At 45.8% G+C, this 24478-nt stretch overlaps 1 protein-coding gene across 1 annotated transcript in view; it reads right to left on the minus strand.

Annotated features, from left to right (window-relative positions):
* MYO5C (myosin VC) overlaps window positions 1-22995 on the minus strand; it is an 88390-nt gene extending 65395 nt beyond the window's left edge. The window contains exons 1-7 of the mRNA XM_019747087.3: window positions 22574-22995; window positions 11112-11222; window positions 7803-7968; window positions 7073-7217; window positions 4025-4181; window positions 2115-2258; window positions 583-664 (exon numbers count right to left, since the gene is read on the minus strand). Of these exons, the coding sequence (XP_019602646.3) occupies window positions 583-664; window positions 2115-2258; window positions 4025-4181; window positions 7073-7217; window positions 7803-7968; window positions 11112-11222; window positions 22574-22600 (832 nt within the window). The 5' untranslated portion in view covers window positions 22601-22995. The remainder of the gene's footprint in view (window positions 1-582; window positions 665-2114; window positions 2259-4024; window positions 4182-7072; window positions 7218-7802; window positions 7969-11111; window positions 11223-22573) is intronic.
* Window positions 22996-24478: the final 1483 nt, after the last annotated feature.

The raw sequence follows: 24478 nt of genomic DNA on the forward strand, positions 1-24478 counted from the left end.
AGGTATACAATTTGATGAGTTTTGACATACGTACACCCTTTGAAAGCCATCGCCCCAACAAGATGATGACCTCAGATACATCTAATACTTGACCCTTCAGAAAGCTCTTCCATGTTTGCTATTCACGTTCTGTTTAGCAGACAAGGCATGGATATTATCTTCATGTGACTTCATTATGACTACAAATAAGAATGACCTTGAGTCATCGAGGAAGTTCAAATTATGCTAGAGGTACTGTGTCTCAGAAGACAGGAAAACATGTCACCCATGTTAGAAAAATGAGCATCCAAGGAATTCAAATAAAAAGAAAAGTTTGGGGACGTAGAGCACAATTACCCATGGGCTTTGAAAAGAACCCTGAGGTTTGGAGGGTTCCTCCCTCCCTGGACCTACCCCACCTCCCAGCCCTATTCTGTCTCTTTAGTTAGAGGCATCAATTCTACCCTAAAACCCAAGGATCTTATGTCTTTGGGTAGAATATTTTTTAAGTGATATTACTATAAGAAGAAGAAAAAGAAATTAATCTAGAATTTAAACCCTTACATAAAAGAGAGACTCTCCCACACACCATCCATCACATACCCAATTTAAGATGTTTAAATTCCGACTGCTGTGAGGATGCACAAAGCTGGTAGAAAATGTGGTAATTTCGTTCATTTTCCGACTGTAAAAGAAAGAAAAGTCCCAAAATTACACCAACCTTTTATAAGTGAAAATGTGAAGTTTTTAACCGGAAGGTCTTAGATGGCTAATCTGGATTGGCAATTCTGCTCTTAGGGACCTTGACACCTACGTGTGTGTTTTGCTGTGGTCAATAATGCTATGACCCAACCTGTTCCCCTGTGCTGGCTCACAGGTGGGCCCTTCCTCTCTCAGAGGGAGAACTGGTGGCCCAAGATGGCCCCCCAAATAATGACCCCAGGGAAGATGTTATTAAAGGAAAATATTCTATAAAATGGGAATAATGTAATGCATACTTATTGAAATTTTAAAGAAACTCCTCACAATACAAGGCTTATTGCTACTCTCCTTCTGGGCCAAAACTATGAGAATTTTCTCCATTTTACTGACAGAAGAGCCTTTCTTAAACGTCCCCTCACTAGTTCTAATCCCATTCTCTTCCTGATAGAAAAGCCAGTCTAACAGCTTTGTCTGTTTCAAACAGCTTGTATCCTAGAAAGACAAACTTGATTTTTAAATTCTAATGATTTTTTAAGTGCCCCAAATTAAAAATCATAACCTTTTCTCTAGGTCATACAACTCCACTGATATTGTACCTATCCATGAATTTTGTTTGTTTTTTAGTACAGAGGTTCCTCAAAAAATTAAGAATAGAGCTACCATATGACCCAGCAATCCCTCTTCCGGGTATCCACCCAAAATTCTGAAAACACTTATTGGTAAAGATATGTATGTACCTCTGTGTTCATTACAGCATTATTCTCAATAGCCAAGACACGGAAACAACCTGAGTGTCCTTCGACAGATGATTGGGTAAATAAGAAATGGCACATGTATACAACGGAATACAACTCAGCCATAAGAAAAAAAGAAAGATGAAATATTGCCATTTGCAACAACACGGATGGATCTTGAGAGTATTACGCTAAATGAAATAAGTCAGATGGAAAAGGACAAGAACCATATGATATTACTTATATATGGGATATAAAGCAAAAGCAACAAATAAACAAAACAAATTATGCAAATAAACAGACAAAAAAACCTCATAGACACAGACAACAGAATGGTGGCTACCAGAGGGGAGAAGAAGTGGGGATAGGATGAAGAGGGTAAAGGGGGTCAAATATAAGATGACGGAAGGAGATTAGACTTCAGGTATTAACATATAATACAGTGTACAGATGTCATATTAAAAAGTTGTACACTTGAAATTTACATAATGTTAACCAATGTTACCCCAATAATTTTAATAAAAAGTAAAAATAATAATAATAATAGTTTTTAAAAAACAGAAAAAACCAAACTGCAAATGAAAGATAGGAAAACTCTTCAAGTCACAGAACAATGTAGGTTGTCTAATGAGTATGTAAATGGAAACAATACTGTAAAAGTCGGGGAAAAGGAAATGTAACTAATATTTTTATCCTTACTTGAAAGACAACTCTGGATTTCTCCAGCAGGTAAGTTCTCATGTTGGCTCCTATAATTTGATTTCTCTCATCAAAACTGATTTCCGTGTATTTCCCAAACCGACTACTGTTGTCATTGCGGGTGGTCTTGGCATTTCCAACAGCCTACAAAACATAGGACCCTCTTTAAATAACAACATTAAAAAGATCTTTGCATTAATATTATTGGAGCAGTTTTAGTAAAATCCAATTCTGTATGCTGCAAGGTCTGATTAGTGAAAGAGGTCGGGGGCGTGGGCCAAAGCAGCCCAAGGCTTACAGGGAACATGACACACCTTCAGCCTGCCATTCAAGGCTCACAATCTTGTTGGGAGACACTGAGCAGGACCAGAAAGAGCACAGCTACTGGTGTTTCATGGCCCTAGGTTCCTATTTTATTATCTGTGTGATGCTAGAAAGGTTATTTCATCTTTCCAAGTCTCAGTTTCTCTGTCTGTAATATGGGGATCTTGCAGAGTTGGGAGGATTCAATGAAGTAATATAAAGTGCCTCGACTCATCCATGCTCCAAGAATGCTCAATTAAGTCCACATCCTTCATCTAACCTTTATTACTATCCTTAGCCCTCACAACGTCCCCACTCAAACTTTCTACTCAACCAAAAATCTGCCCTCTCCCATCCCTCCCACACTCTGAAAATGATTTTTGCTTTTTAGTTCTACTCTTGAATTCCATCTCCTCTGCCTATCCTCTCCCCCTTCCCGAGCACCCTGAGGAAGTACCCTTCTTATGTACACACAGTGTACTTCCTGTCCTGGTCATCATACTTTATTACAATATATATTTACTGAGCCTCTACTATGGGTCACGTGCTCAGTAGGCAAAGGTGAACCAAGTAGACGTGGTCCTGCCTTTGTGGAACTTACAGTCTAGTGTGCGAGACCAACTCTAAACAAATAACCACACAATATTATCCACTGCACATTTAACTAGGCAGTGCCTCTTGGCAACTTTTCTACTGCTATCTTGGACTGTGATTTATGTTTCTATTTAACTTTAAAATATGCTTATGTTAGAGGAGTTTTAAAACTTGGGGACTGGGTCTTATTCTTTTCCATTACTGCCCATATTATCTGGCACAGTGGCTAAAACAAAACAGGTGGTCTGATAAATATTCATCGAGGATTTTGTTTTGAGAAAACAGGGCCAAGAGGTCTAGGAATTTAATGCTCTTAATTGCTGTACTTCAGACTAAATCCAGATCAGTCCTCTTCCCATTTTGTGAGGCAGCCAGAGCTGGCCTTTGCCCTGCCTGTTCCCTGAGCCCTCCAGATACCCCTCCTTCCTTGAGGCTGGTCCCCTTACCACTGGGTGCCATCCTGGCTGGCCTTGCCCACACCTCTGGTCATCAGAGTTGTGCCGATCAATCAGATGGAGGGGAGGGAAAGAAGAAGAGCCTTGATATGTGGCATTTGCCAATTTGTAGGGCGTAAAGTCTCCCACTGTGACTGATTTCAAGCTACCATAGGTTTAACAATAGCATGTAAAAATATTCTTGAATATTTAACAATCAGCTCAGTTGGTACCCATGGGCTGGAGAACTCTACTGGTTTCAGTGCACCAGCAGTGTCTGTGGTAGAGGAAATTTCCCCTGGGATATAAATGTAAACAGGGGACTCCTAAATCTGATGGTAGAATTTCTAGCCCAGCAGGTGGAAGAGGAGAGCCTGGGAAGCAGCCACCTCTGCCCCAACCACCTTTCAAATCCCAGGAGAACAGAATTCCAGGCTCTGCCACACTCATTTCTTTGGTCCTCAAAGGGCGGGAACTACAGTTAGTCAGGACAACACAGAGACAACCTACCCACCTGTCTCTCCATCACCTCCGCCTCTGCCTTCAATCCCGCGCCCCACCCCAGCACAGGGTACCCACCTCAGTAATGGGGTTTGACGCCAGAACCTTCTCCTCCACTCGAGAATTACTGCTCGACTTGCTGACGGTGGCAAAGTACCTCATGGCATAGCGAGCAGACACTGTCTTTCCAGCACCCGACTCCCCGCTTACAATTATTGACTGATTTTTATTGTTTCTAGAGCAAACAAATGAAAGGACTTCTTAAATCCTCATTTCTTCCTATTAAAAAGGCAATATATACTCATTAAGAAAAATGCAGGCAAGCTGGAAGAAGGGAGACTTTGTTTCATCACTCTAAAACAACTGCTTTCAGCATTCTAGTGAATTTCCTTCTCGTCTTTTTTCCTATGGGATCATGCTGAACACACATTTGTTTCCTGCTATGTATCTCCTGTGTTCAGCGTCCCCAAGAGTAATTCAACGATCCGCTAGGAGGACTCACAGGGCTCAGCACTGAGTCGTGCCCATGGCTAAGATTTATTACACCAAAAGAACACAAAGCAAATCAGCAAAGGGAAAAGGCACATGGGGTCAAGGCCAAAGGAAGCCAGACGTAAACTTCTAGGCGTCCTCTCCCAGTGGATGCACTAATTTTCTCCAGCAGTGAAATGTGACAACACATAAGAAATGATGTTTACCAGGGAAGCTCATTAGAGACTCAGTGCCCAGGGGTTTTACTGGGAGCTGGTCACACAGGCATCCTCTGTCTAGAAGATATCAAACTCCTAGATGCCTGGAGGAAAGCAGATTTTAGGCGCAAATCACATTGTTTACACAAACAGTGCAAGTTTAGGTACCATGAGCCACTCTTATCAGTTAGGACACGGTGGGAAGCTTCCTGAAATCCAAATTCCCAGCGGACAGTCACGTGCCAGCCTTGCTGACAAGCGTCTAAGGAGAGCAGTCTCAGGCCTATGCAAACTCCTTTCTGCATAGTCCCACTTAAACATAAAAACATTTTAAAGGCATTATTTGCAGAGAAGTTATTCAAAATATGCATGAGAACACATGTACCGTAAGCCAAAACACTGTTATATAATTTGGAGATCTTAAAAAGTGCATCAAACTTTTCACGTCATAAGATTCTGATGGTAGAACCTTATTACAATGCCATCTTATGTATCTAGCACCACTTACGTGCCTGGGGTTTTTTAATACTTTAAGGGATTCTCATCGAAGCCTCAAAAATCCTATGCCATATATATCCATTTCACAGATGAGTAAAACAGTGACTCAGAGAGGCAAAGCGATTTGATGGAGGGCACAGGGCACAGAGCCTCCTTTGTGAACACGGGAGAGGACCTGAGGGAGAGCTCCTGCTTCACATGAGGAAGCTAAGACTCTGAGGTGAACGATGTCCCTGAGTCCTTCAGCCAGGCTGGGTTGTTAACTCCAGGCTCTCCTGGTCCCAGTCTACCATCAACAAGTCCAGCCTGTCTTAGGTTTGTTCTGCTATTACAGTTAGACAGGCAGACCTCCATAGAAAACTGGCTCTTCAAGCTTGAACCTGGCTCAGGCCCGCAGCCCCAATGAGCTCATACTGCTGGTGCCCTGCCCTTCAGGCTCTGAGCCAGGGTCTCTAATCACGCAGATGCCCTGGAGACCGTCAGGGAGCCCCGGCAAATCACAGAACCACAGGGGATCAAACGAAACTTGCTGCTGCAGAAACCAAGGTAATTGGTTATTAAATGGCAATTCTCTACCCAACTAGTATTTCCCCCTTCCTTCCTAGGGACCATGCCCAATTTTTAGTGGGCATACTGCTGCCCATACAAAAGACTACATATCCCAGCCTCCCTTGTGGTTAGACACGGCCATGTGAGTCAGTCCTAGTCAACAAGCTATGAGCAGAAGTGCTCTGTGGGGCTTTTGGAAAGTCTCCTCAACCAGGAAGGGCACAACCTTCCCCTGGAATACTGTTGTCTAGAATATGGAGGAGATGGCTAAGTACCAGCTTGGTCTTGAGGATGAGAGTCTCGCCCTAGGGACAGGGGAGCTGGGAGCTACCAGGTCCCTGATGAGCTGGTACAGGTGCCACGTTAGCCCAGGACTGCCCATCAGACTTCTCTGCAGGAGAGAACCGCACGCTTCTACCTTGTTAAAGCCACCATCATTTTTCCCTGTTTATAAGCAGTGGAGCTTGGAATGGGTACTCTCTGAGCATTTAGCTCACATATGAGGGCACTGAAGCTGAGGGAGACCAGGTGCTGTGTCCTGGGCTATGTGGTTAAATAATGAGCAGGTCCAGGTGTCTTGATTCAGATTTCTGAGAAATGAGGGCAGTGATGACAGCTCAATCGGCTTCACCAGGGTGTTGCAAGACTCAAAGAAGACCACTGTGTCTGAAAGATTTTTTGCAAACTGTAAAAGGATCTACAAAGATGGTATTTTTATTCTTCATACTTTACGGATGAGGGATTGATGCCAAAAGAGGACAGTTACGGGAAAAAGAAATGACACATGGAGTCAAAACATCTGAGTGCAAATCCCAGTTCTGCCTTTTACTTGCTGGGTGACCTTGGGCAGATGACTCTCAAATCTCAGTTTATTGCCCAGGCATCTTCATCATGGGCTATTCTGAGGGCACCCAAGATCATGTACAGGAATGTGTGCATGGTTCTTGGTCCACAGGAGGCTTTTAATCAATATTTACTAGTAAAACAACTCCACAAGCCACACAAAAAACAAGTGGCAAAACTGGGATAAAACCCCAAATCTCTCACAGTTGAAATCTACCATTAGACTCTGCTGCTTTGGATGGGTAAAAAAATCTCACAGTGGAGAATAACTCAATATTCCTCCAATCTAACATACTGTGAAAAGCATGTGGTATCCCTACATTGAAAGGACCAACTTTGGATTCCTTAGAAGGAACAAACCCAGGAAACTCGGTGTAGACAGGTCAGTTACACATAACAGTCATTTGCTACTCAGTACAGCTCGTCTGCTCTACCAAGAGCCCCCTCTGGTCTGATGGGCACTTTTAATGACATCAAACCAGATAGACATATGTCTCCCCTCCACAGTGAAGACCCAGGAAATGCAGGAGCACTGGCAGGAGGCTACCTGGCCATCTGCTTGTATGCCTCTTCTGCCACGGCAAATATGTGTGGGTCCATATCGCCCATGTTCTGCCCGCTGTAGGCGTGGATGATGGCATCTCCGTATATCGGCAACTGCTTGTAAGGATTCATGGCCACCAAAATGATTCCTGAGGAAAGATGTTACATACAGTGATGGGATGCTTACTGTCACCCATTCCTCCAGGTTCTGTTGATAAACACCAACTTTGCCACTCAATAAACCTTCCGTGTGACTTTGGGCAGGTCACATAATGCTTTGAACTCAGTTCCCTGCCAATGCCACCTACATTTCTGGGCTATGCTGAGGGTTCGATGAGATGACAAATGGGATGGCCCTAAAACTGAGACATTTTTGCAATTCTCAATGTAAATATCGTGATACTATCATTGTCTAAAATAAATAATAAATGTATCAAGTCCAGTGAGAAACTCAAACACAAGCTTGATCCCCAGACGTGTATATTTTTCTTGGTAGTCCAGTCTTAGTTCTCGTTGACAATTCTCCCCACCTAGATACTTCCTTTTATATATACAAACTCTAAGATCAAAGGTCCTTTTAGACAGAAATTGGGCACATGTTTACGTGTGATTACACATTCTGACAGATGTGAACATTAATAATATAAATGTGACATAAAAGAAATCAGGACGCTCTAGACAGTAGACATTAAGTTTCCGTGCCATTCCGGCTCTCCTGGAACCCCCCTCCTTACCGCTGTAGGTGTAAATGAGCTTGGATTCTGCAAAGCGGATCCTGAGGTTGTGGAGCACCGCGGGCTCATGGAGATAGCTGAGGGCCGTGAGGTCGTTCTCACCCACGAGGATGTCAGGGTTCCGGAGCGGAGGCAGACATTCTGGATCAATGGGGTAATCCAGCTCCTGGGGACCAAGATTAAAGGAAAGTTCTGGAAGTAGAAGATTTTTGGTGTTTCTGCTGAACCACTGTCTTCTGTCCTGTCTACAGCCCTTTGGAGTGACCCCTGACACTCTGAAATGCACACTTATGTACAGCAGTGAGAACATAATCTTCATGGCTGACTTAAAAAGTGGGAACCAGGGGACCAGGGTATTGGCTGTGTGCCTTATGACAAGTCATTCACCCTCTCTGGGCCTCTCTTCTCTCATCTGTGAAATGACTGGCTAGACCAGGTCAGGGGTCCTCAAGGGATGACAGGGAAGCCATGTGGGCACGGACCTGGGTGTCCCTTCCCCGATCCTACCACAGGGGCTCCACTTGTCTATGGTTTATATGTTGGATGTGATGGAAGTTTTGGTTTGAAAACAGGATGCTGCTGCTAAAATTACATGATGACCCAAGGTCCCTTGCAGCTCTAAGGTTGCCGAGTCTCTGTGGAAAGCTGACATGTTTCGTGATAAGAAGTGTCTGAAGGGGTCTGCGCTGGTGGCCTGTCTGGGAGAAGCTACAGTGCAGTGAGTCCTGTGTGCTGCTGCCCCATGTCCCGGGGTCCACGGCTCCCCCTGCAGGGCTGCTGCTCCTGTCATCCTCGGCCTGGGCTGAGTGACTTGCAGGCTGGCCTCTCTTCTGTCTGATTTTACAGAGTATTCCTAACGCATCTGCCTGAGCAGAATGAAGGCCAGGTTAGCAAGCCTGTGGTGTCCATGCCACAGATGACTGGGCCGTCGGAGCATCAAGGGACCTTGTGACGACCACCTGTTCTAACTTCCGTCACTTTCATTTCACTTGGCGTAGTGACTTGAGCGAGGTCACCTGGCAAGCTTGTTTCCCTCCTACCTTTCCAGGCGGCCTTCCTTTGATACCTGGTCCTGGGCCAGCTCCACAATGTGATTCAGCTGCCCCTTAAGAGTGCCCACTGTCCAGACCCTATGCTAGCGCTCAGCACTGGTTGTTTCATTTAATTCTCAAAACTACCTTTGAAGCAGCACGTGAGTATGCTGCCAGTTAAGAAGACAGGTTCAGGAAGGTTAAATTCCTTGTCTAAGGTCACATGGTTACTATGGGTCTGACTGGCTCTGAAGCCGACGTCGTGATGCCTCCTATCAACGCTTACAGGAGTTCGGTTTGTTGACTGCTTGGTCTGTTTGGCAAAAGGAGAACAGCTCAGGGCAACCCAAGACAACTGGGTATGAGGCCTTGTAGCAGCTGCCTGCTTACAATTATATCTGTGGACCTCCCCCAAGCAGAATATTCTTCATGTGCACACTTTTACTTTGAGAATAAAATCAAGAAAAATGCTGTTTACACGTAATTTTTATATCCCCTGAGTTTTTCTGTTATCTGTTTTAAAAATATAGCCTCCTTTTCCAGGTCAGCCATTGTGTGTGTGTGTGTGTGTGTGTGTGTAAGAAACAGAGAGGGCGAGAGAGAGGACAAACAGTACAGACAGTCTGGGGGAGAGGGAAGAAATGTGAAGAACATCAGATTGACAGTCAGAGGCAGAGGTGCCATGTTCCTACACAAAGCAGGCTCTGTCCTTCGTGGTATAGACAATGGGTTAAGTTACAGAGCAGTTTGGCTGCCTGCCGTCTTACCTGCCTCTTTCCTCCTCCTCTGGGCAGCTGGTTCAGGGCCAGGAATGTCGCCACCTGAAGCCCTGCTGATATTACTAAAGCAGCAAACCATCACTGCAGCTGCTGTCTTGAGATTTTTCTCCCAAAGCCATCTGATCCCTAATCATAACAGATCCCTTGTCTGTGCCCAGGAGGTTCTGAACAAATGCTGCAGGAAGTTACGGATTGGATAGAAAAGGCTGGATGGAAGCCGGGATCCTCCCACTATTTCGCTTGTATTTGCACACGCACACCTGGATTATCTCACTGGGCCTTCAGCAGCCCTCCTTGTGATGTCGTGCCATTATTAACTCCATTTTACATATGGCAAAACTGAGCGGCTCACTGCCACAGACGTAGCAAGGGGCTGTGGCAGATTGGAATCCAAATATCTTGATTCTGGAGGGTGGGCCCTTAATCTCAATGTTCATCTCCCTTCCTAGTCTCCCAGGAAATGACTCCCAAATCCAGGATAGTCTGATTAGAAATACTGTGTCGTCTCTCTATAGAGGCCGTTCACATGACTTGGAAATCCCAGCATTTCAATATTCATATGCTATTCTCCAGACCAACTCTGGCACTGAGACGGATCACAAAGCCTCTGTCCAGCTCTGCATCCAGAGACTTGATTCTGAGAAAGTAAGACCACCCTAGCTATGGCTCCAGTGGGATGTCATTAGTGCTATGCAGGGGAAGGACGACTCATGGTGGATAGTTAAAGCAAAGACAAAATCTACAGAAGCTGGTCATCCAGACACACCCAGCCTTTGAGAGGCCCTCCTTGCCAGCGTGCTCCACCACGGGAACAACTGCTCACCTTTCTGCTCATCCTTCGTCTCTCCCTCGCCACACCAGCACTGACAGGTCCCTCAAAATGTCACACAAAGCTCAGCATTCCTGTCTTCTTGTCCCATCTCCCGTCCCTTCCCTAATTGCCCTGTCACACTCCCTCCTGGAAGCCCCAATGCTTACATGTTTCTGTCCATCCAAAGCCTGACTCGCTCTCCCTCTGTCCATCTCTCACACCTCCCTCTACCTTCCTATTTTCAATCTCCCTCCTCTATTTCTTTCTCTTCCCATCCTGATGGTTTTCTCTGTCATTTTATGCCTTGGGATCAAACTATTTCCCTCCCAGTTTCTAATCTTTGCCCAGTCTCTGTGCTGAGACCCATGAAACCAAAATGACTGATCACGTTTCCCCATTCTCCCAACACTGCTGAACCCCTGGAAATGCAGCACAAGGAACAGACCTGTCTACTGCATCTCATCATAGAGAGAGGCCCGGCTAAGGTCAGGCACTTTTCACCTTCATTAGGGAGCTTGGGGTGGGTGGGGAGAGAAGGGGGAGTGGTACAAACACATGAATGGCCGTTGGAGGTGCCCTGTCATGTGCCCTCCCCTGGGCTGCTCCCACAGGGACCCTCCGCCTGCCCCCCACATTCTCCGTTACCCTGTCATACATCATGGTAAGTATGGCCAGCAAGGCCCCTCACCGTTCCATCCTCCAGGAGCAGTCGCAGGACTTTGTCACCGACTCTGTAGTCCTTTGCTATTTCAGCAGATTTCCAAACTTCTTCAGGATCAGGAATCCAAACCCTGTTGTACTGACCAACACAGTAAGACAGGCTTAATTTTAGCACTTTAAAAACAAAACACAGATTATTTGGTGATTAGAATCAGGGAGATTTCCTTCTGTCCACTAGGTCAGTTTCTTCATGAGGAATATGTTTACTTAATTTTTGCTTGTGAGGTGATCTTTAGTGTATCTATTAGGTTGGTGCAAAAGTAATTGCAGTTTAAAAGGCTACAAATAATTGCAAAACCGCAATTACTTTTGCACCGACCTAATACAATGTACCAGGCCCAGCAGCTTCATTTCGTAGGCAAAGGAATTCCCAAAGCCTCCTGAATCCACCTTGAAAACTGAGAGCCTGGGAGTGAAAAGGAAATTCATGAGTGCCTTGAAAGGTAAGATCTGAGTGCTGTTTAAAAGATTTGGAATAGAGGATCTGGTTTGCCATTGATAGACTAATGGAGCTCTGGGCCAGACACTTAACTTCTTGTGTCTCATTTTTCTCATCCATAAAATGGGTACAATACTTATCTCAGAGGTTTGCTGGGAGATTAAATTACACTATGTACCTGAAAGCACTTTGCGAAACACTATGCAAGTATTGTTATAACTGCATTATTACAGCCTTATCACACGGGCCAGTAGCCAAGGATTCCCACTGTGGGAAATGTGGAAGTACAGATGTAGCTGCCCAGCTCAATTCCCAACAAGCAAGCGGTACACCTTGCTCCGTGCTGATGGACAAGTCTTTAGGCAGAACCACGCTGCTATGTACTGAATTGTGTCCCTTCCAAAACCGATATGTTGAAGCCCTAATCCCCAGCGTGACTCTATTTGGAGATAGGGTCCTTAAGAGGTAATTAAGGTTAAATGAGATCATAAGGCCCTGCTCTGATAGGACTAGTGTCCTTAGAAGAAGAGACACCAGAGAGCTCCACGCACACTCTCCACCTGTGTGCACTGAAGAAATGTCATGTGAGGACACGTGAGAAGGCAGCCGTCTGGAGCAGTCCTCACCAGACACCAGCCTGTGAGAAAATAAATGTCTGTTGTTCAAGCACCCAGTCTGTGGTATACTGTTATGGTAAACTAATACAGATGTCTAATAATTCACACAGTAGGAAGGGGGCAGTCTCACTTCAGAATTTACCAGTGGTACCTCAATGCTGCTCAAGATAAAGACAAGGTGACAGCCACATGCTTATACTGCAGCTGTCGTCACAGGGTCCCATGATGCAGTCCTCTCTCTCCTCTGGGCATGCCATCTGCATCATGCCCTGACTACGTTCGCTCTTGCACCTAGACCTCATATCTAAGTCTCCTGCAACAGTCTGTTCATTCATTTGTCTGGCTGCCTGCTCATTCATTCGTTCATTCATTCATTCAATAAGCACTTGCTACACATCTATTATGTACATGACTGGCATGGTGCTGGGTTACCAAAAAGGAAAGGCAGCTTCTCTTCGTCATCATGGTTTTCCCACTAACCCAGCCAACTACTAACCTGAGGTGCATGGGCATATGTGTGTATTTGCATCTCTCTGCCCATGTATCAGTGGTTTCTATCAACAGGGCACCCCTACAGCAGCTGTCCTGGGACATAACCAGGCCAACAGGAACAAGAATTGGGAAGCACTCGCAGGAAGACATAAAGCGGCACCTAGGAAAGCTCTTGCATCCAAAGGCTCAATAAATAGCCCAAGATCCCAGATCTGGATGCAGCCTGAGAGGCCATCAGCATCTAATCCTCACTTCCCAGAGGAAACTGGGCCCAGGCCTCCAAGTTCCCCAGCAGCAGGGCTGAGATGAGTGCCACAGTTTTCACAGTGCTAGGACCGGTGAAACCGAAACACAGTGGGGATGGATCAGAACAGTAGTCGCCTCTGGGGGTCGGTGGGGCCCGAGAGTGACTCGGAAGGTGCCCAAGGGAATGTTCTGGGGTGACGGCAGCATTCCACATCCTGGTGGGTTTGGGGTTACACAGGTGTTACGCACTTTTCATACCTCAGAGAATGTAGATTTAAGATTGGTGCATTTCATTGCCTGGAAATTTTACACAAAAAACTAACCAAACATGGAACTCAACAATATCATACTAAAATATTTAGGAGGACATGTACTGATGTATACAATTTACTCTAAAATGCTTCAAAATATACGATAGGTTGAGGACAGAAGGCTAGAATGACGGATAGACATGTGATACAACAAATACAGTAAAATGTTCAAGCTAGAATCTACGTGGTGAGACAGATGCTCACTGTAAAGTTCTTTCAACTTTACTGTACACACAAAATTTTCATAAAAAGATGTTGGAGGAAATAAAAATTATGTATGAAAGTTGTTTCAGGGCTTCAGTACTACACTAGGGCAAAGTTGATTGAGGAGCATATCTATTAATCTGTTAGTTAATGTAAATTATATATATATATATATATATATAATAACTCCCTAAGTTATTTGGGTTGCTTTAATTCTTGACAGCTAGCTAAGAGCAGAAGCTTGCGAAAATGTGGCATGGGATGGGCAGGATTTGAGAAAGAAAGAAAGAGAGAGAGAGAGAGAGAGAGAGAGAGAGAGAGAGAGAGAGAGAGAGAGAGGAAGAATGACCTAGCAGGCAATGACACACACTTAGATACACACAGCCCTGCAAATAGGTGGACAGAAGCCTCACACACAAACACTCAGACACACACCTCTCAGACACACACACCCACACTCCACACATCCTTGTGGCCATGGACTACCATTTCTTACTTCAGGTCTGCTCTTGAAAATATTGATTGCTAACCTCATAAAGCCAAAATCATTAGCAGAATATCCCAATTTATCAAGAATTGGCCACTATGGGATTTTAGAGCTGAAAAGGTCCTTCTTGAGTGTCTACTCCAAGTTGTTTGTCAAAGTTCTTTTTACAGCCGCAGAAAGCTACTTCAAATGAAACAGTGGCAGCTCACTTGTGAAACAGGTAAAAGTGGAGGTGTTCTGGTGGGAGCCCAGCTGGGGGCTACAGCTGAGGTCTGTCAGGCCCTTCTACAGAAGCCTGGGGTCTGAGAAGTAATATTGAAGTCCCTAAGCCAATCCAACCCTTTTGTTTTACTGATCCCCAAACTCAAGCCCAGAGAGGTCAATAACCCACCAAATACCACACAGAGAGTCTCAACGGCCTGTAACTCACTTCTACTTGAGCTACTCAGTAATTAAATGAGTCTGGCCCTAGAAATAATCCTAAACTCCACTGCAACCATCTACTTGCGGGTACACAGACTCTCCCAGCACTCGTTTTGGATTTATTGCATTTGTTAGTTTCAGCTAAAAGTAGTATTAAATGGTACGCAGTATAGGGACCTATGGAACCAAAACAAATGTCTGCTTCTCTCCTGGAGTGAACAATGGCCTCTTTGGCCCCTGAGTCCCCAGGCTGCCCACACCCCACTGGGCTTGGTGCCTCTACCAGCAAGGCTGCCAGTCATTTAGGGCCCTGCAGTTGAAACCCAGCCTGGTAAGTAAACACACCGAAGTTTACCCAGTTCCACGGAAGTTACACTCACCCGGTCCCTCCCTTCTTCCTCACATTCCTCTACCCATAAGGCAACTCTTCAAACCGGAGAAAGAGCTAACTGTGCAGCATTTGGTCAAACAAATGCACTCCATGCAAACAAAGCGATTTAGCTTCCCAGTGTGGTCACTTCTCACCAGGCAGGAGCCTCCCAACTCAGGTCACACCCTGGAGGCAGGCTGGCCTCCCACACCTTTCCTGGGAGTCCTCACTGGTGGAGGGGGAGGGGAATCGTAGTGTCCCTAAGTCATGGGAGGCTTGGGAATAAGGCCAAGGCTTCAGGAGCACTGACCCTTAGGAGTGATATGTCCTCAGGTACGTGCCCAATTGGCCCATTCCACAGGCTCAGGTGAGACAGAGGAGCGTATTCTCAGGTCGCCGCCTATTTGAGGGGGTCTACTGGCATCAGCCACAGAAATAGCGTGAAGAACTTACATAGAATGTGGGACGACACGAGCGTCCTTCCTGCCGCCTTCGGCCTGGAAGGGCCTCTCCACATTCTGGATCAGCCAGACCAGAGAAGCGACGCTGGGCCCCGTCTCTTCCCTCATTCCTCAGGGCCCTCCCTGGGCTCTCTGGCCTGCTCCTGTACCTTCCAATGTCTTTCCTGGCCTCATCTCATGACAGGCTGTTTCCGGAGCGTTTCATCCATTCCCACTGTTTCCACAACTGCCCTGGCACCTGGGTACCAGGGAGCCCTCCACCCAGATGTCTCAATGGGTCGGGACTACATTTCCAGTTGCCTCCCAGATGTCAGCCCCGAAACGTCCTCAGACACTCACAAATCCCAAGCTCAAGTGGTCATTATGCCTCCCCCAAACCTGCTCCTCCTCCACCGGTCTCGTGCCCCTCAAGACAGAAACCTGGGACAACGCTGGGCTCCCCCTCCCTCCCTCCACACCCAACAACCCAACGGTCCCTGGGTGCCGGAAAGCCTACATCTTAAACAGGTCTCATCTTCTGCCCTATCCATCCCCACTGGCACGGCCATCAGTCAGCTTCCCTGCCCTGCCCCCATGGCCTGCTGAGTGCTTCCTCAGCCAGGCTGAGCAACAGGTTTCTGTGGACATACAGATTCCTTCACCCACACCTGAATCAGAATTTCCACGGGTAGAAAGAAGATAAAAACTTTCATCTAAGAAGAGGAAAACTTTAAAAGTTCTCCTCTATGTATTTTGATGAACAGCCTGGCCTGGGAGCCACCATCTTAACTGATTTTGCTATTCGGGCCTCAACCACTTATCAATCCACTCTCTGTCTGCTGCCACCCCAACCACTAGCAGTTTCTAGGATATGCCAAGCTCTTCCTTGGCTCTGCACTGTGAAGTTCTGTTCCTTCCACCCCCATGCCACCCCTCCTCTCCCCCTTAGTGAGCAAACTGCTCTGAGCAGTCAGGAGTCAGCTCAAGACTCCCCTCCTCTGTGCCCCTTTCCCCGCCATCCTCACCCCAGGCAGGGCTGGATGCTTCCTCTTTAGAGCTCTCTCCCCTTCCCCAGGTTTCTGGGTCACTTCCATCTCCCCCACTGACATGTGAACTTTAAGAGTCTTGCCTTTGTGCCCTGGAACCCAATACAATGATTCCCCAGAGCTAATACTCTATAGACATCTATTGAACAAAAATTTATATTCCTAGTAGTTCCGTTGCACCAATTAAAGACTAAACTTGGTATTTTAGTCTTGATGTCCCCCCCCCCCTTTTTTAACTCTTTTGAACTACCCATCTATAATACACTGGATAAATCTAACTTTCCAGACTTGTTAATGACATCTAGAAGCTGCCTACAATAGCCAAATACAAAGTCATTAAACTGAATCTGACTTTATTTTAGCCACAGACCCTGGACTGCTGTTCAAGACATGTCTCTTGATCTTGTACATCTGAGTTTCAGCAAAACTGCTGTGAAGATGTCTTGTGAGTTTCTCATGCACAAGTGAGAGACATGGATGGTTGAAATATAATTTGTGAATCTGTGGCTAAAACCAGTGATAACCTGAGTCCTGAGTAATGAGCAAGAACAATTTAAGAAAGGTTTCTAGAAGCATGCCGTAGAGCTCTGCTGCCTCATCCTCCATTCATCACTTTCACCAAAATCTTAGATTAAAAAAACCAAACCAAACCACGTGTATCAAATATACATGTGAAATGATTAATTAGCTAAAGACGATCAAGATGTAAAGTCCCGTGTTTAGGTACCAAAAATGAACTGTATTTTAATAGCATCAATATTTTTAAAAAGCTTTTACTAAGCATGTGTGTCAGGGGTTGTGTTAAGGATTTTACATAGATTATTTAATCCTTACAATGACTATTAAGACGTAAGTCCATTTTACAGGTGTGGAACCTCCGAGAGGTTAAGTAACTTGTTCAGTGTCACTCAGTTAGGGGCAGCACCACCAGCCACCATGCACAGTGCGTTCCAGGGCAGCATGGAGCAGCTCCGCTTAAAACAAACAGAACACTAACTTAACGCCAGTCTGCATTGAGGCAACTCGTGGGAGGGTGCAGGCCCATGATTTCACGGTACTCATGGCCAAGCAGACCAGATCCAGAGAATAGTGCCACTGAAATGGGCACCAAGGCACTGAAATCCGCCCAGCGACGGTGGCTTGGAAGGTGGTCTGAATTGATGCTGTAAGTGCAAAGGTTGGTGGTATTGTCACTCTGCCCCAGCTCTCAGTCCTGCCCGTGCAGCATTCTCAGTAGCTGTGAAGTCCTCTGGGCTTCCTTCGTTCTAAATATCTCCATGTCTTCCACTCGTGCCATCGCAGCCTCGGGTCCCCCACTCCTTTCCTAGGCTACCCCCTGCCTGGTGCCTGTCTTACAGCTTCCGATTCCACTTCTCCACTGGTTCTCTCCCTTCAGCCTGTGCACGTGCTCAGGGGTCCCCTTTCTCCCTCACAATCCTACTGAAAGAGAAGCAGTGTCCAGGACCTCCTAAATGGCCAGATTGAAGGACGCTTCCTCAGCCTTTGTCCTCCTTAACTTCTCTGTAGCCATAGAACAACTAACTGCCCAGTCTTCAGTTGCTGATAGATCCATAATTTTTCCATAGTTCATGTTTATGATCACATAGCAGATACAATTTTTGTGCCCTCATTTTTCACGTGATATAAGCATTTCCCATGTTGTTATGAACTCTTCACTAAGCAGCATTTTTAATGACTTCGTACTATTCTACACTGTGAGTCTTCGATAATTCATCTAATTCTATCCCTTTTGCTGGACAATGGGTTTGGTTCCATTTATTATTAGAAGGAATAATCTGATAAACAAGCAGGTATTGGGGAGGCAGTTATAAAGCAGATGGACTTCCCCACCAGTCCTCTGTCGGGGGGGAAATGTCAGATCTCCTGCAGAGGAGGAAGGTGCCAGGCAGTTGAACCAAACTGGTGGTAGCTGGAGGTATTACCATAAGAACATAGGCTTTTAAACTGAAAGCAACAAAGGAACAAGACAAAGAAACAAAAACTCATAGACACAGATAATAGTTTAATGGTTACGAGAGGGTAAGGGGGGACTGGGGTGGTAGATGAGGGTAAACAGGGTCTAATATATGGTGATGGAAAGAGAACTGACTCTGGGTGGTGAGCACACAATGTGATATATAGATGATGCATTACAGAATTGCACACTTGAAACCTACGTAATTTTACTAACCATTGTCACCCCCATAAATTTAAATAAGAAGAAGAAGATAGGCTTTTAAATCTGGCTCCATCACTTCTATGTGACCTTAGGCAACTTAACCAGAGCCAATTGTAAAATTGGGATAAGAAAACATTGATTTTTCAGATTTAGTAAAAGGAGGTACATAGTTCTGAGGACGCCATCTGGCACGTAAGAAGCACTCAGTGACTGTGAGATAAAAGTAACCACCTGAACATCATCATCTTCATGCCCATAGCTTTCCCTAAAAGCAGGAAAACTCACTCACTCATGCATGCACACATCAAACATGCATTGAGCCCCCACTGCTCCCTGTTCTCTAGAAACTCTTGGTCGGCAGGGGGGACAGAGAGTTAATGAGCTGTTACAAGTCAGCGTCAAAGATGCCCAGCTGGATTTGCTGCAAAGATTTTTCAGAAGAGAAACTGCTCAAATTGAATGTGGAAGGTGCAGGTGAGCAAAGCAGACAGAGAGACAGACAGACAGACAATTCAAGCAGAGGGAGTTTCGTGTGCCAAGGCATAGGAATGCAGTGAGGGACAGCAAGGAGTGTGGTGGAACAAGAGCTAAGGCAGGAGTGGGCAGGCAGGGGGCTGGGAGGTGACGCAGAGAGACAGGACCCAGTGGCTGGTCAGTGAACTTGAAAGTGACTCCAGAGGGCTCAGGTAGAGAAGGGCCCGACTGGCTTTTCTCAGAGAGATTTCAAAGACTGGAACTGCTGGGTGAAATGCTCTGAACATTTCTAAGGCATATTGACAAACAGCTTTTGAAAAGAGATGGGTCATTTTATACTTCCACCTATAGCAACCGCTACTCTCACCGGACTTCCTCCCAGGAAGCCCCTTTCTCAGAATCTCGCCTGCTTTGTTTCCTGATGCCCGCTCTCCTGTCTCCACCTCCCCGAAATGGCTCTGCCTCAGTCCCCTCTGCTTCCTCTCCCTCCTTGATCAGATACATTCCCCAGCGTCCTGTCTTCTCTCCCTGGGTGAAGCCCCCACAGCCTGAGCTTCAACTCCACTTCTGGGAAGAAGACGCCTGGCCCGTCCTCGACACAAACCTCCGACCACCCAGGCACTTCCCCTGAAAACCCACCACTACCTCAACCCCTGCAGGTAGTTGCCTCATGACTTTCCTAAGAAATCTCTCCTCCTTCTGATGTCCCTAACTGTGTCCACGGTGCCACCCTGTTCTCACTCATCCAGATGCTAACCTCCATGCCATCCTTGGCTCACCTCTCTCCCCACACTCCCCGGTCCGGTCTCTTACTCTCACCTCCTCCACACGCTCTCCAGATTCTGCCTCCACTGTCTGTTTCCAATACTGCAGCCCTAGTTCTTTCCCCAGATACTTAGGATGACCTGAGAATTCAGCTACCTGACTCTAGCTTTCCCCCACAGGTCCAGAATCCTATAGGCACTGCTGGCATACCCAACTTCCTAAAATACCACCCTTAATCCTGTCATCCCCACTTAAAACCTTCACGGGAGTATAAAGCCCTGACCTATGGCTGTCAGGACTCCAACCTCCACTTTGCTCTATTACCCAGCAGGCTCCTCCATGCCTTCTATGTCTCAGCAGACTGAATTACTTGACATTTCTCATTTTTCACAAACCAGAAAAATCCTTGAGAGGCAAGACTGTCACTTAAAATCTTTCTAACTTCCCACAAGCATAATATTTTATGTACAGGAAGTGCTAAATAAGTGTTTTATGGGAGATAATATGCCTGTCTTCAAGGCTTATGCAGGAAGGGAGATTAGACAGGGGACAGGCAGGTCACAGCAGTGTAAAGTGGGTGACTGGGGCAGCCTAGAGGTCAGGGCATAGGTGTGGCTGTCACACAGGACCTGGCTGCCAGGTGTGGATTCCTGAATGGACAGCCCACCTGCCACCCTACTGCACGGTCACTATTTGCATGGGTGCAGAAATGGGTTTCAGGTTGTTTGAAAACATTGTGGGGTAAGATTGTACAACGGCTGTTAAATGTGGCCAAGGGTCCCCTTTCTATTTAAAGAGATACTTTTGCTGTAGATATAAACAATTGTCGTAAATAAGTGTTATAATGGTTTAAGCAAACTTTTTTCTGCTACTTTGTTTAATTAGTAACAGTACAAATACAAAGGAACCAAACAGTATTTTCCGCTCTAATGCACTTTCATTAACTAAAGTTCTAAATGGACAGTGTTTGAATTGCCTCTGTTCTAGAATAGTTTTACCAGTGAAAATGTGAGCGATCTGATATCCAACAGTGTTTCTTTGGTCTTCAACTTACTGGCGGTAAAAGAAAATTCTTGAACAAAACTATTCTTGGAAGATACTTTGGAGGACAGAGAAAATTGTTCACTATTTTAAATAACAACCCCTTCCCCGCCCCCAAGCAAAACTACACAAGTGGAAGCACCCCTATCATCAAGTGTCTCACGCCACAAATATTTATCAAATACTAACTAGGTACCAGGCACACTGTAGGAAAAATGATATGGAAGAGTTTTCTAGAGACAGCTTGAAAGGACAGAGAATCGGAGAATCCCAGAGTCAGAAGGAGTCTTGATGGTTGTCCCTACCCACTTTGTATCCAGTGTCTCTAGGTCGCCACCTCCCTTCCAGGTGGTCAGTCAGCCCCCCACTTTATCCGTTCCAGAGGTAGGATGCTCCCCCATTTGTATAGCCGCTTGTTTAGGTTTTAGAGTTTAATTTGTTAAATAGTTCTTTCTTAATCTAAACCTTCTCCCTTGCTTTCCTACCACTCCCGTCAACACCTCCCGAGTCCAAAGATCTAGCCAACTGTCTTGGATGCCAGCACACAGCGTTGGCCTACGTCAAAGTTTGTGACTGGGGACCCACATTTAACTGCCATTGTACAATCTTACCCCACAATGTTTTCAAACAACCTGAAACCCATTTCTGCACCCAGGCAAATAGTGACCCTGCAGTAGGGAAGCAGGTGGGCTGCCCATTCAGGGATCCATGCCTGGCAGCCAGGTCCTGTGTGACAGCCACACCTACCCTCTGACCTCTAGGCTGCCCCAGTCACCCACTTTACACTGCTGTGACCTGCCTGTCCCGTCTAATCTCCCTTCCTGCATAAGCCTTGAAGACAGGCCTATTGCAACACTTATTTAGAACAATTGTTTGTATCTACCGCAAAAGTGTCATTTTAAACATAAAAGGAGGGCATGTGTCAGGGTAAATGGATGGATTCTAGTCTCATCCATCTGAATATTGGGAACTGTGGATTACCTCCATTACAGTGTAGGAAGATCCAGCATTATGGTTATTCAAATGGATATTTTTCAAAAGGGCCAACACGTTCACACTTTTTATCCAAATAATTAACCAAGCTCATTTCAGAAGGTTCTGGACAGCCTGTGGGAATGCGCCCTTCCTAGATAAGGGTGGAGTACTCGGCCCCTGGAAGATGAGGTTTCAGAGGAATGTTCTAGAGTGACTCCCAGAGTCGGGTTGTGTGCGAAAGATGCTATATAAACTATGAAACAACACCGTATAAATATTAGGTGACGAGCTTGTGGTCGCATGTCAGGACCCCTGGGTTCCCAGAAGCTCTCAACTTCTACCACGGGCGATGCCTGGGCCAGACGTCCAGGCAGCTGCAGCTTTCAGCCGCAGATGAACTTCAACACACGTGCAAGTCTTTTGAAGACTCAAGAATTCTAGACATCGTCCCGAATATTGCGGCCCTAAACTAGGCCAAATTGTCCAAGAAGCTACCAGGAGGGTCGGGAAGATTATGGATAATATTATTCGCCCATGTCTGAGATTTCTACGTCGCCGCCAGCAACTCGGATTCCACCTGTGGCTCCGGAAGAGGGGGCCCAGGGGCGCGGGAGACCGGGTTAACGCGCGACCACTAGGCACCCGGAGCTCGGCCCGGAGAGGCGTCCCTCTCACTCTGTCTTCCAATCACCAGGGGACCCAAGCTCTCCAAGCTCTCGGAGGCGTCTTTCCCGTGAACAAGGGCCCGAGCCCTCGAGGGGCGACGCTCCCCGTGCCCCATCCCCGGGCCCTCCGCTGCCCCTCCCCACGGCCAGCGCGCCAGGTGCACAGGTGTGGCCCGGGCACCAGGTACAGTCAGCATTAGCGCCGGGCCGGCTGCCCTCGCGCGCGCCCTCCCTCTGGTCCGGCCACCCTGCCTACCTGCGTGTACAGCTCGGCCACCGCCATGGGCGAGAGAGCCTGGGCAGTTCAAGCACCGCGATGGGCGGCTCGGGGTCTGGGCCTGCGACTCTGAGGCCCGGGGCAGGGAGTTGCAAGCGGGCGCCGCATCAATCAGCGCTGGGCCACCTTGCAGAGAAGTTTTCCAGCGGCCCACAAACTTTCCCGAGGGCTGGCGGCAGGGGAGCAGACAAGGCGCGGATTGGTCTCTCCCGGCCCAGCCTGGCGAGTGCTCGCCGCGATTGGCTGGGGCGGGGGCGGGGTAGGGCGCGACCCTCCTCCCGGCGAGTGGTCGGCGGTGAAGTGGGTCCACCTGGCGGGGACCGAGCTCTTCTCCAAGAACCAGCCCCAGCGGGACGCGCTGGCCCTCCCGGGCAGGAAACGGGTAGTGAGTGTTCTGAGGCGGTTCCGGCCCGAGTTTCAGCTCCCTTAGGTCGCAGTGTGTTTACTGGAAAAAGGATATGACCATTTCTATAGAAACCCCAAGAGAATCAACAAACTATTAGAACTTGTAAGAGAGTTCAGTCAGGTGACCACATTCAAAATCAAATACAAAAAATAACTCACCTTTGTATCAGCAATAACCACTTAGGAAAAAAAAAAGAAAGTAAAATAGAAAAATAAGATATTTACAATATCAACTAAAATATAAAGTGTCCAGAAATTACACTGACAAAACTGCACTTGGCCTTTGTGGAGAAGTATTTTAATTTCTCTTCAAGGGCATAAAAGGAGACCTGCATAAATAGACAGACGTGCCATTTTCATGGATGGGAATATTTAATATTGTACAGGTGTCAATTCTACCCAAGTTAATAATAGATAAGCCTAACATCATTGGAATAAAAATCCTAGCAGGACTTTTGGAAAATTGTACAATGACTTGATATCATATATGGAATAAAAGTCCCATCCTGGCCGAATGCCAGCCCTTGGGAAAGTTTGTGGACCGCTGCAAACTTCTCCTGCAAGATGGTTCAGTCATGTTTTGTACTTTTCAGTGTACAAATCTTACACTTCTTTAATTAATTGATTCCCAGACTATTATTCTTTTTATTATAAATGTAAATGAATGTTTTCTTAATTTCATTTTCCAATTGTTTATTGCTAGTATATAGAATATAATTGACTTTTGTATATTGATCTTATATCTTGTGACCTTTTCTGGATTCGTTTATTAGTTCTAGTAATTCTTTTTTTGTGGATTCCCTTAGAATTTTCCACATAAAAGATTATGTTATTTGCAAATAAATACATTTTTTCACTCTTTCTTTTCAATTTAGGTGCCTTTATTATTTTATTATTATTATTATTATTATTATTATTATTATTATTATTAATTTTGGTGCCTTATTGCATTGGCTAGAACCACCAGCACAATGTCGAATAGCAGTGGCAATAACAAACAGAGGTGCTTGCCTTTTTCCCAATTTTAGGGGGAAAGCATTCAGGATTTTGTTTTTCGTTTTTTTTGCCATTAATTATGAGGTTAGCCATAGGTTTTTCCATAGATGTCCTTTGTCAGGCTGAAGAAGCTCCTCCTATTTCTAGTTAGCTATAATTTTGCTTTTCAGGCTTGAATGGGATCAGTATGTCTTTTTCTCTCCTGTTTTCTCCACCTATATGTGTTTTTAAATCGTGTGTCTCTTATAAACAGTATATAGTTGAGTCTTGGATTTTTTATTTTGTTTGTTTGTTTTTATCCAGTTGGACAATCTCTGCCTTCTGGTAGAAGTATTTAATCCATTCACATTGAATGTAATCATTGATATGGTTGGATTTACGCCTGTCATTTTGTTGTTTTCTATATGGCTTATGTCTTTTTTGTTCCTGTTTCTCCTTTACTGACATTTTTGGTGGTAGATTTTTTTCTTTTTTTTAGTGGAC

This window comes from Rhinolophus sinicus, chromosome 3 (genome assembly GCF_057876585.1).
Source record: "Rhinolophus sinicus isolate RSI-liver-muscle chromosome 3, RSI-T2T, whole genome shotgun sequence".
In the NCBI taxonomy this organism is placed as follows: domain Eukaryota; kingdom Metazoa; phylum Chordata; class Mammalia; order Chiroptera; family Rhinolophidae; genus Rhinolophus; species Rhinolophus sinicus.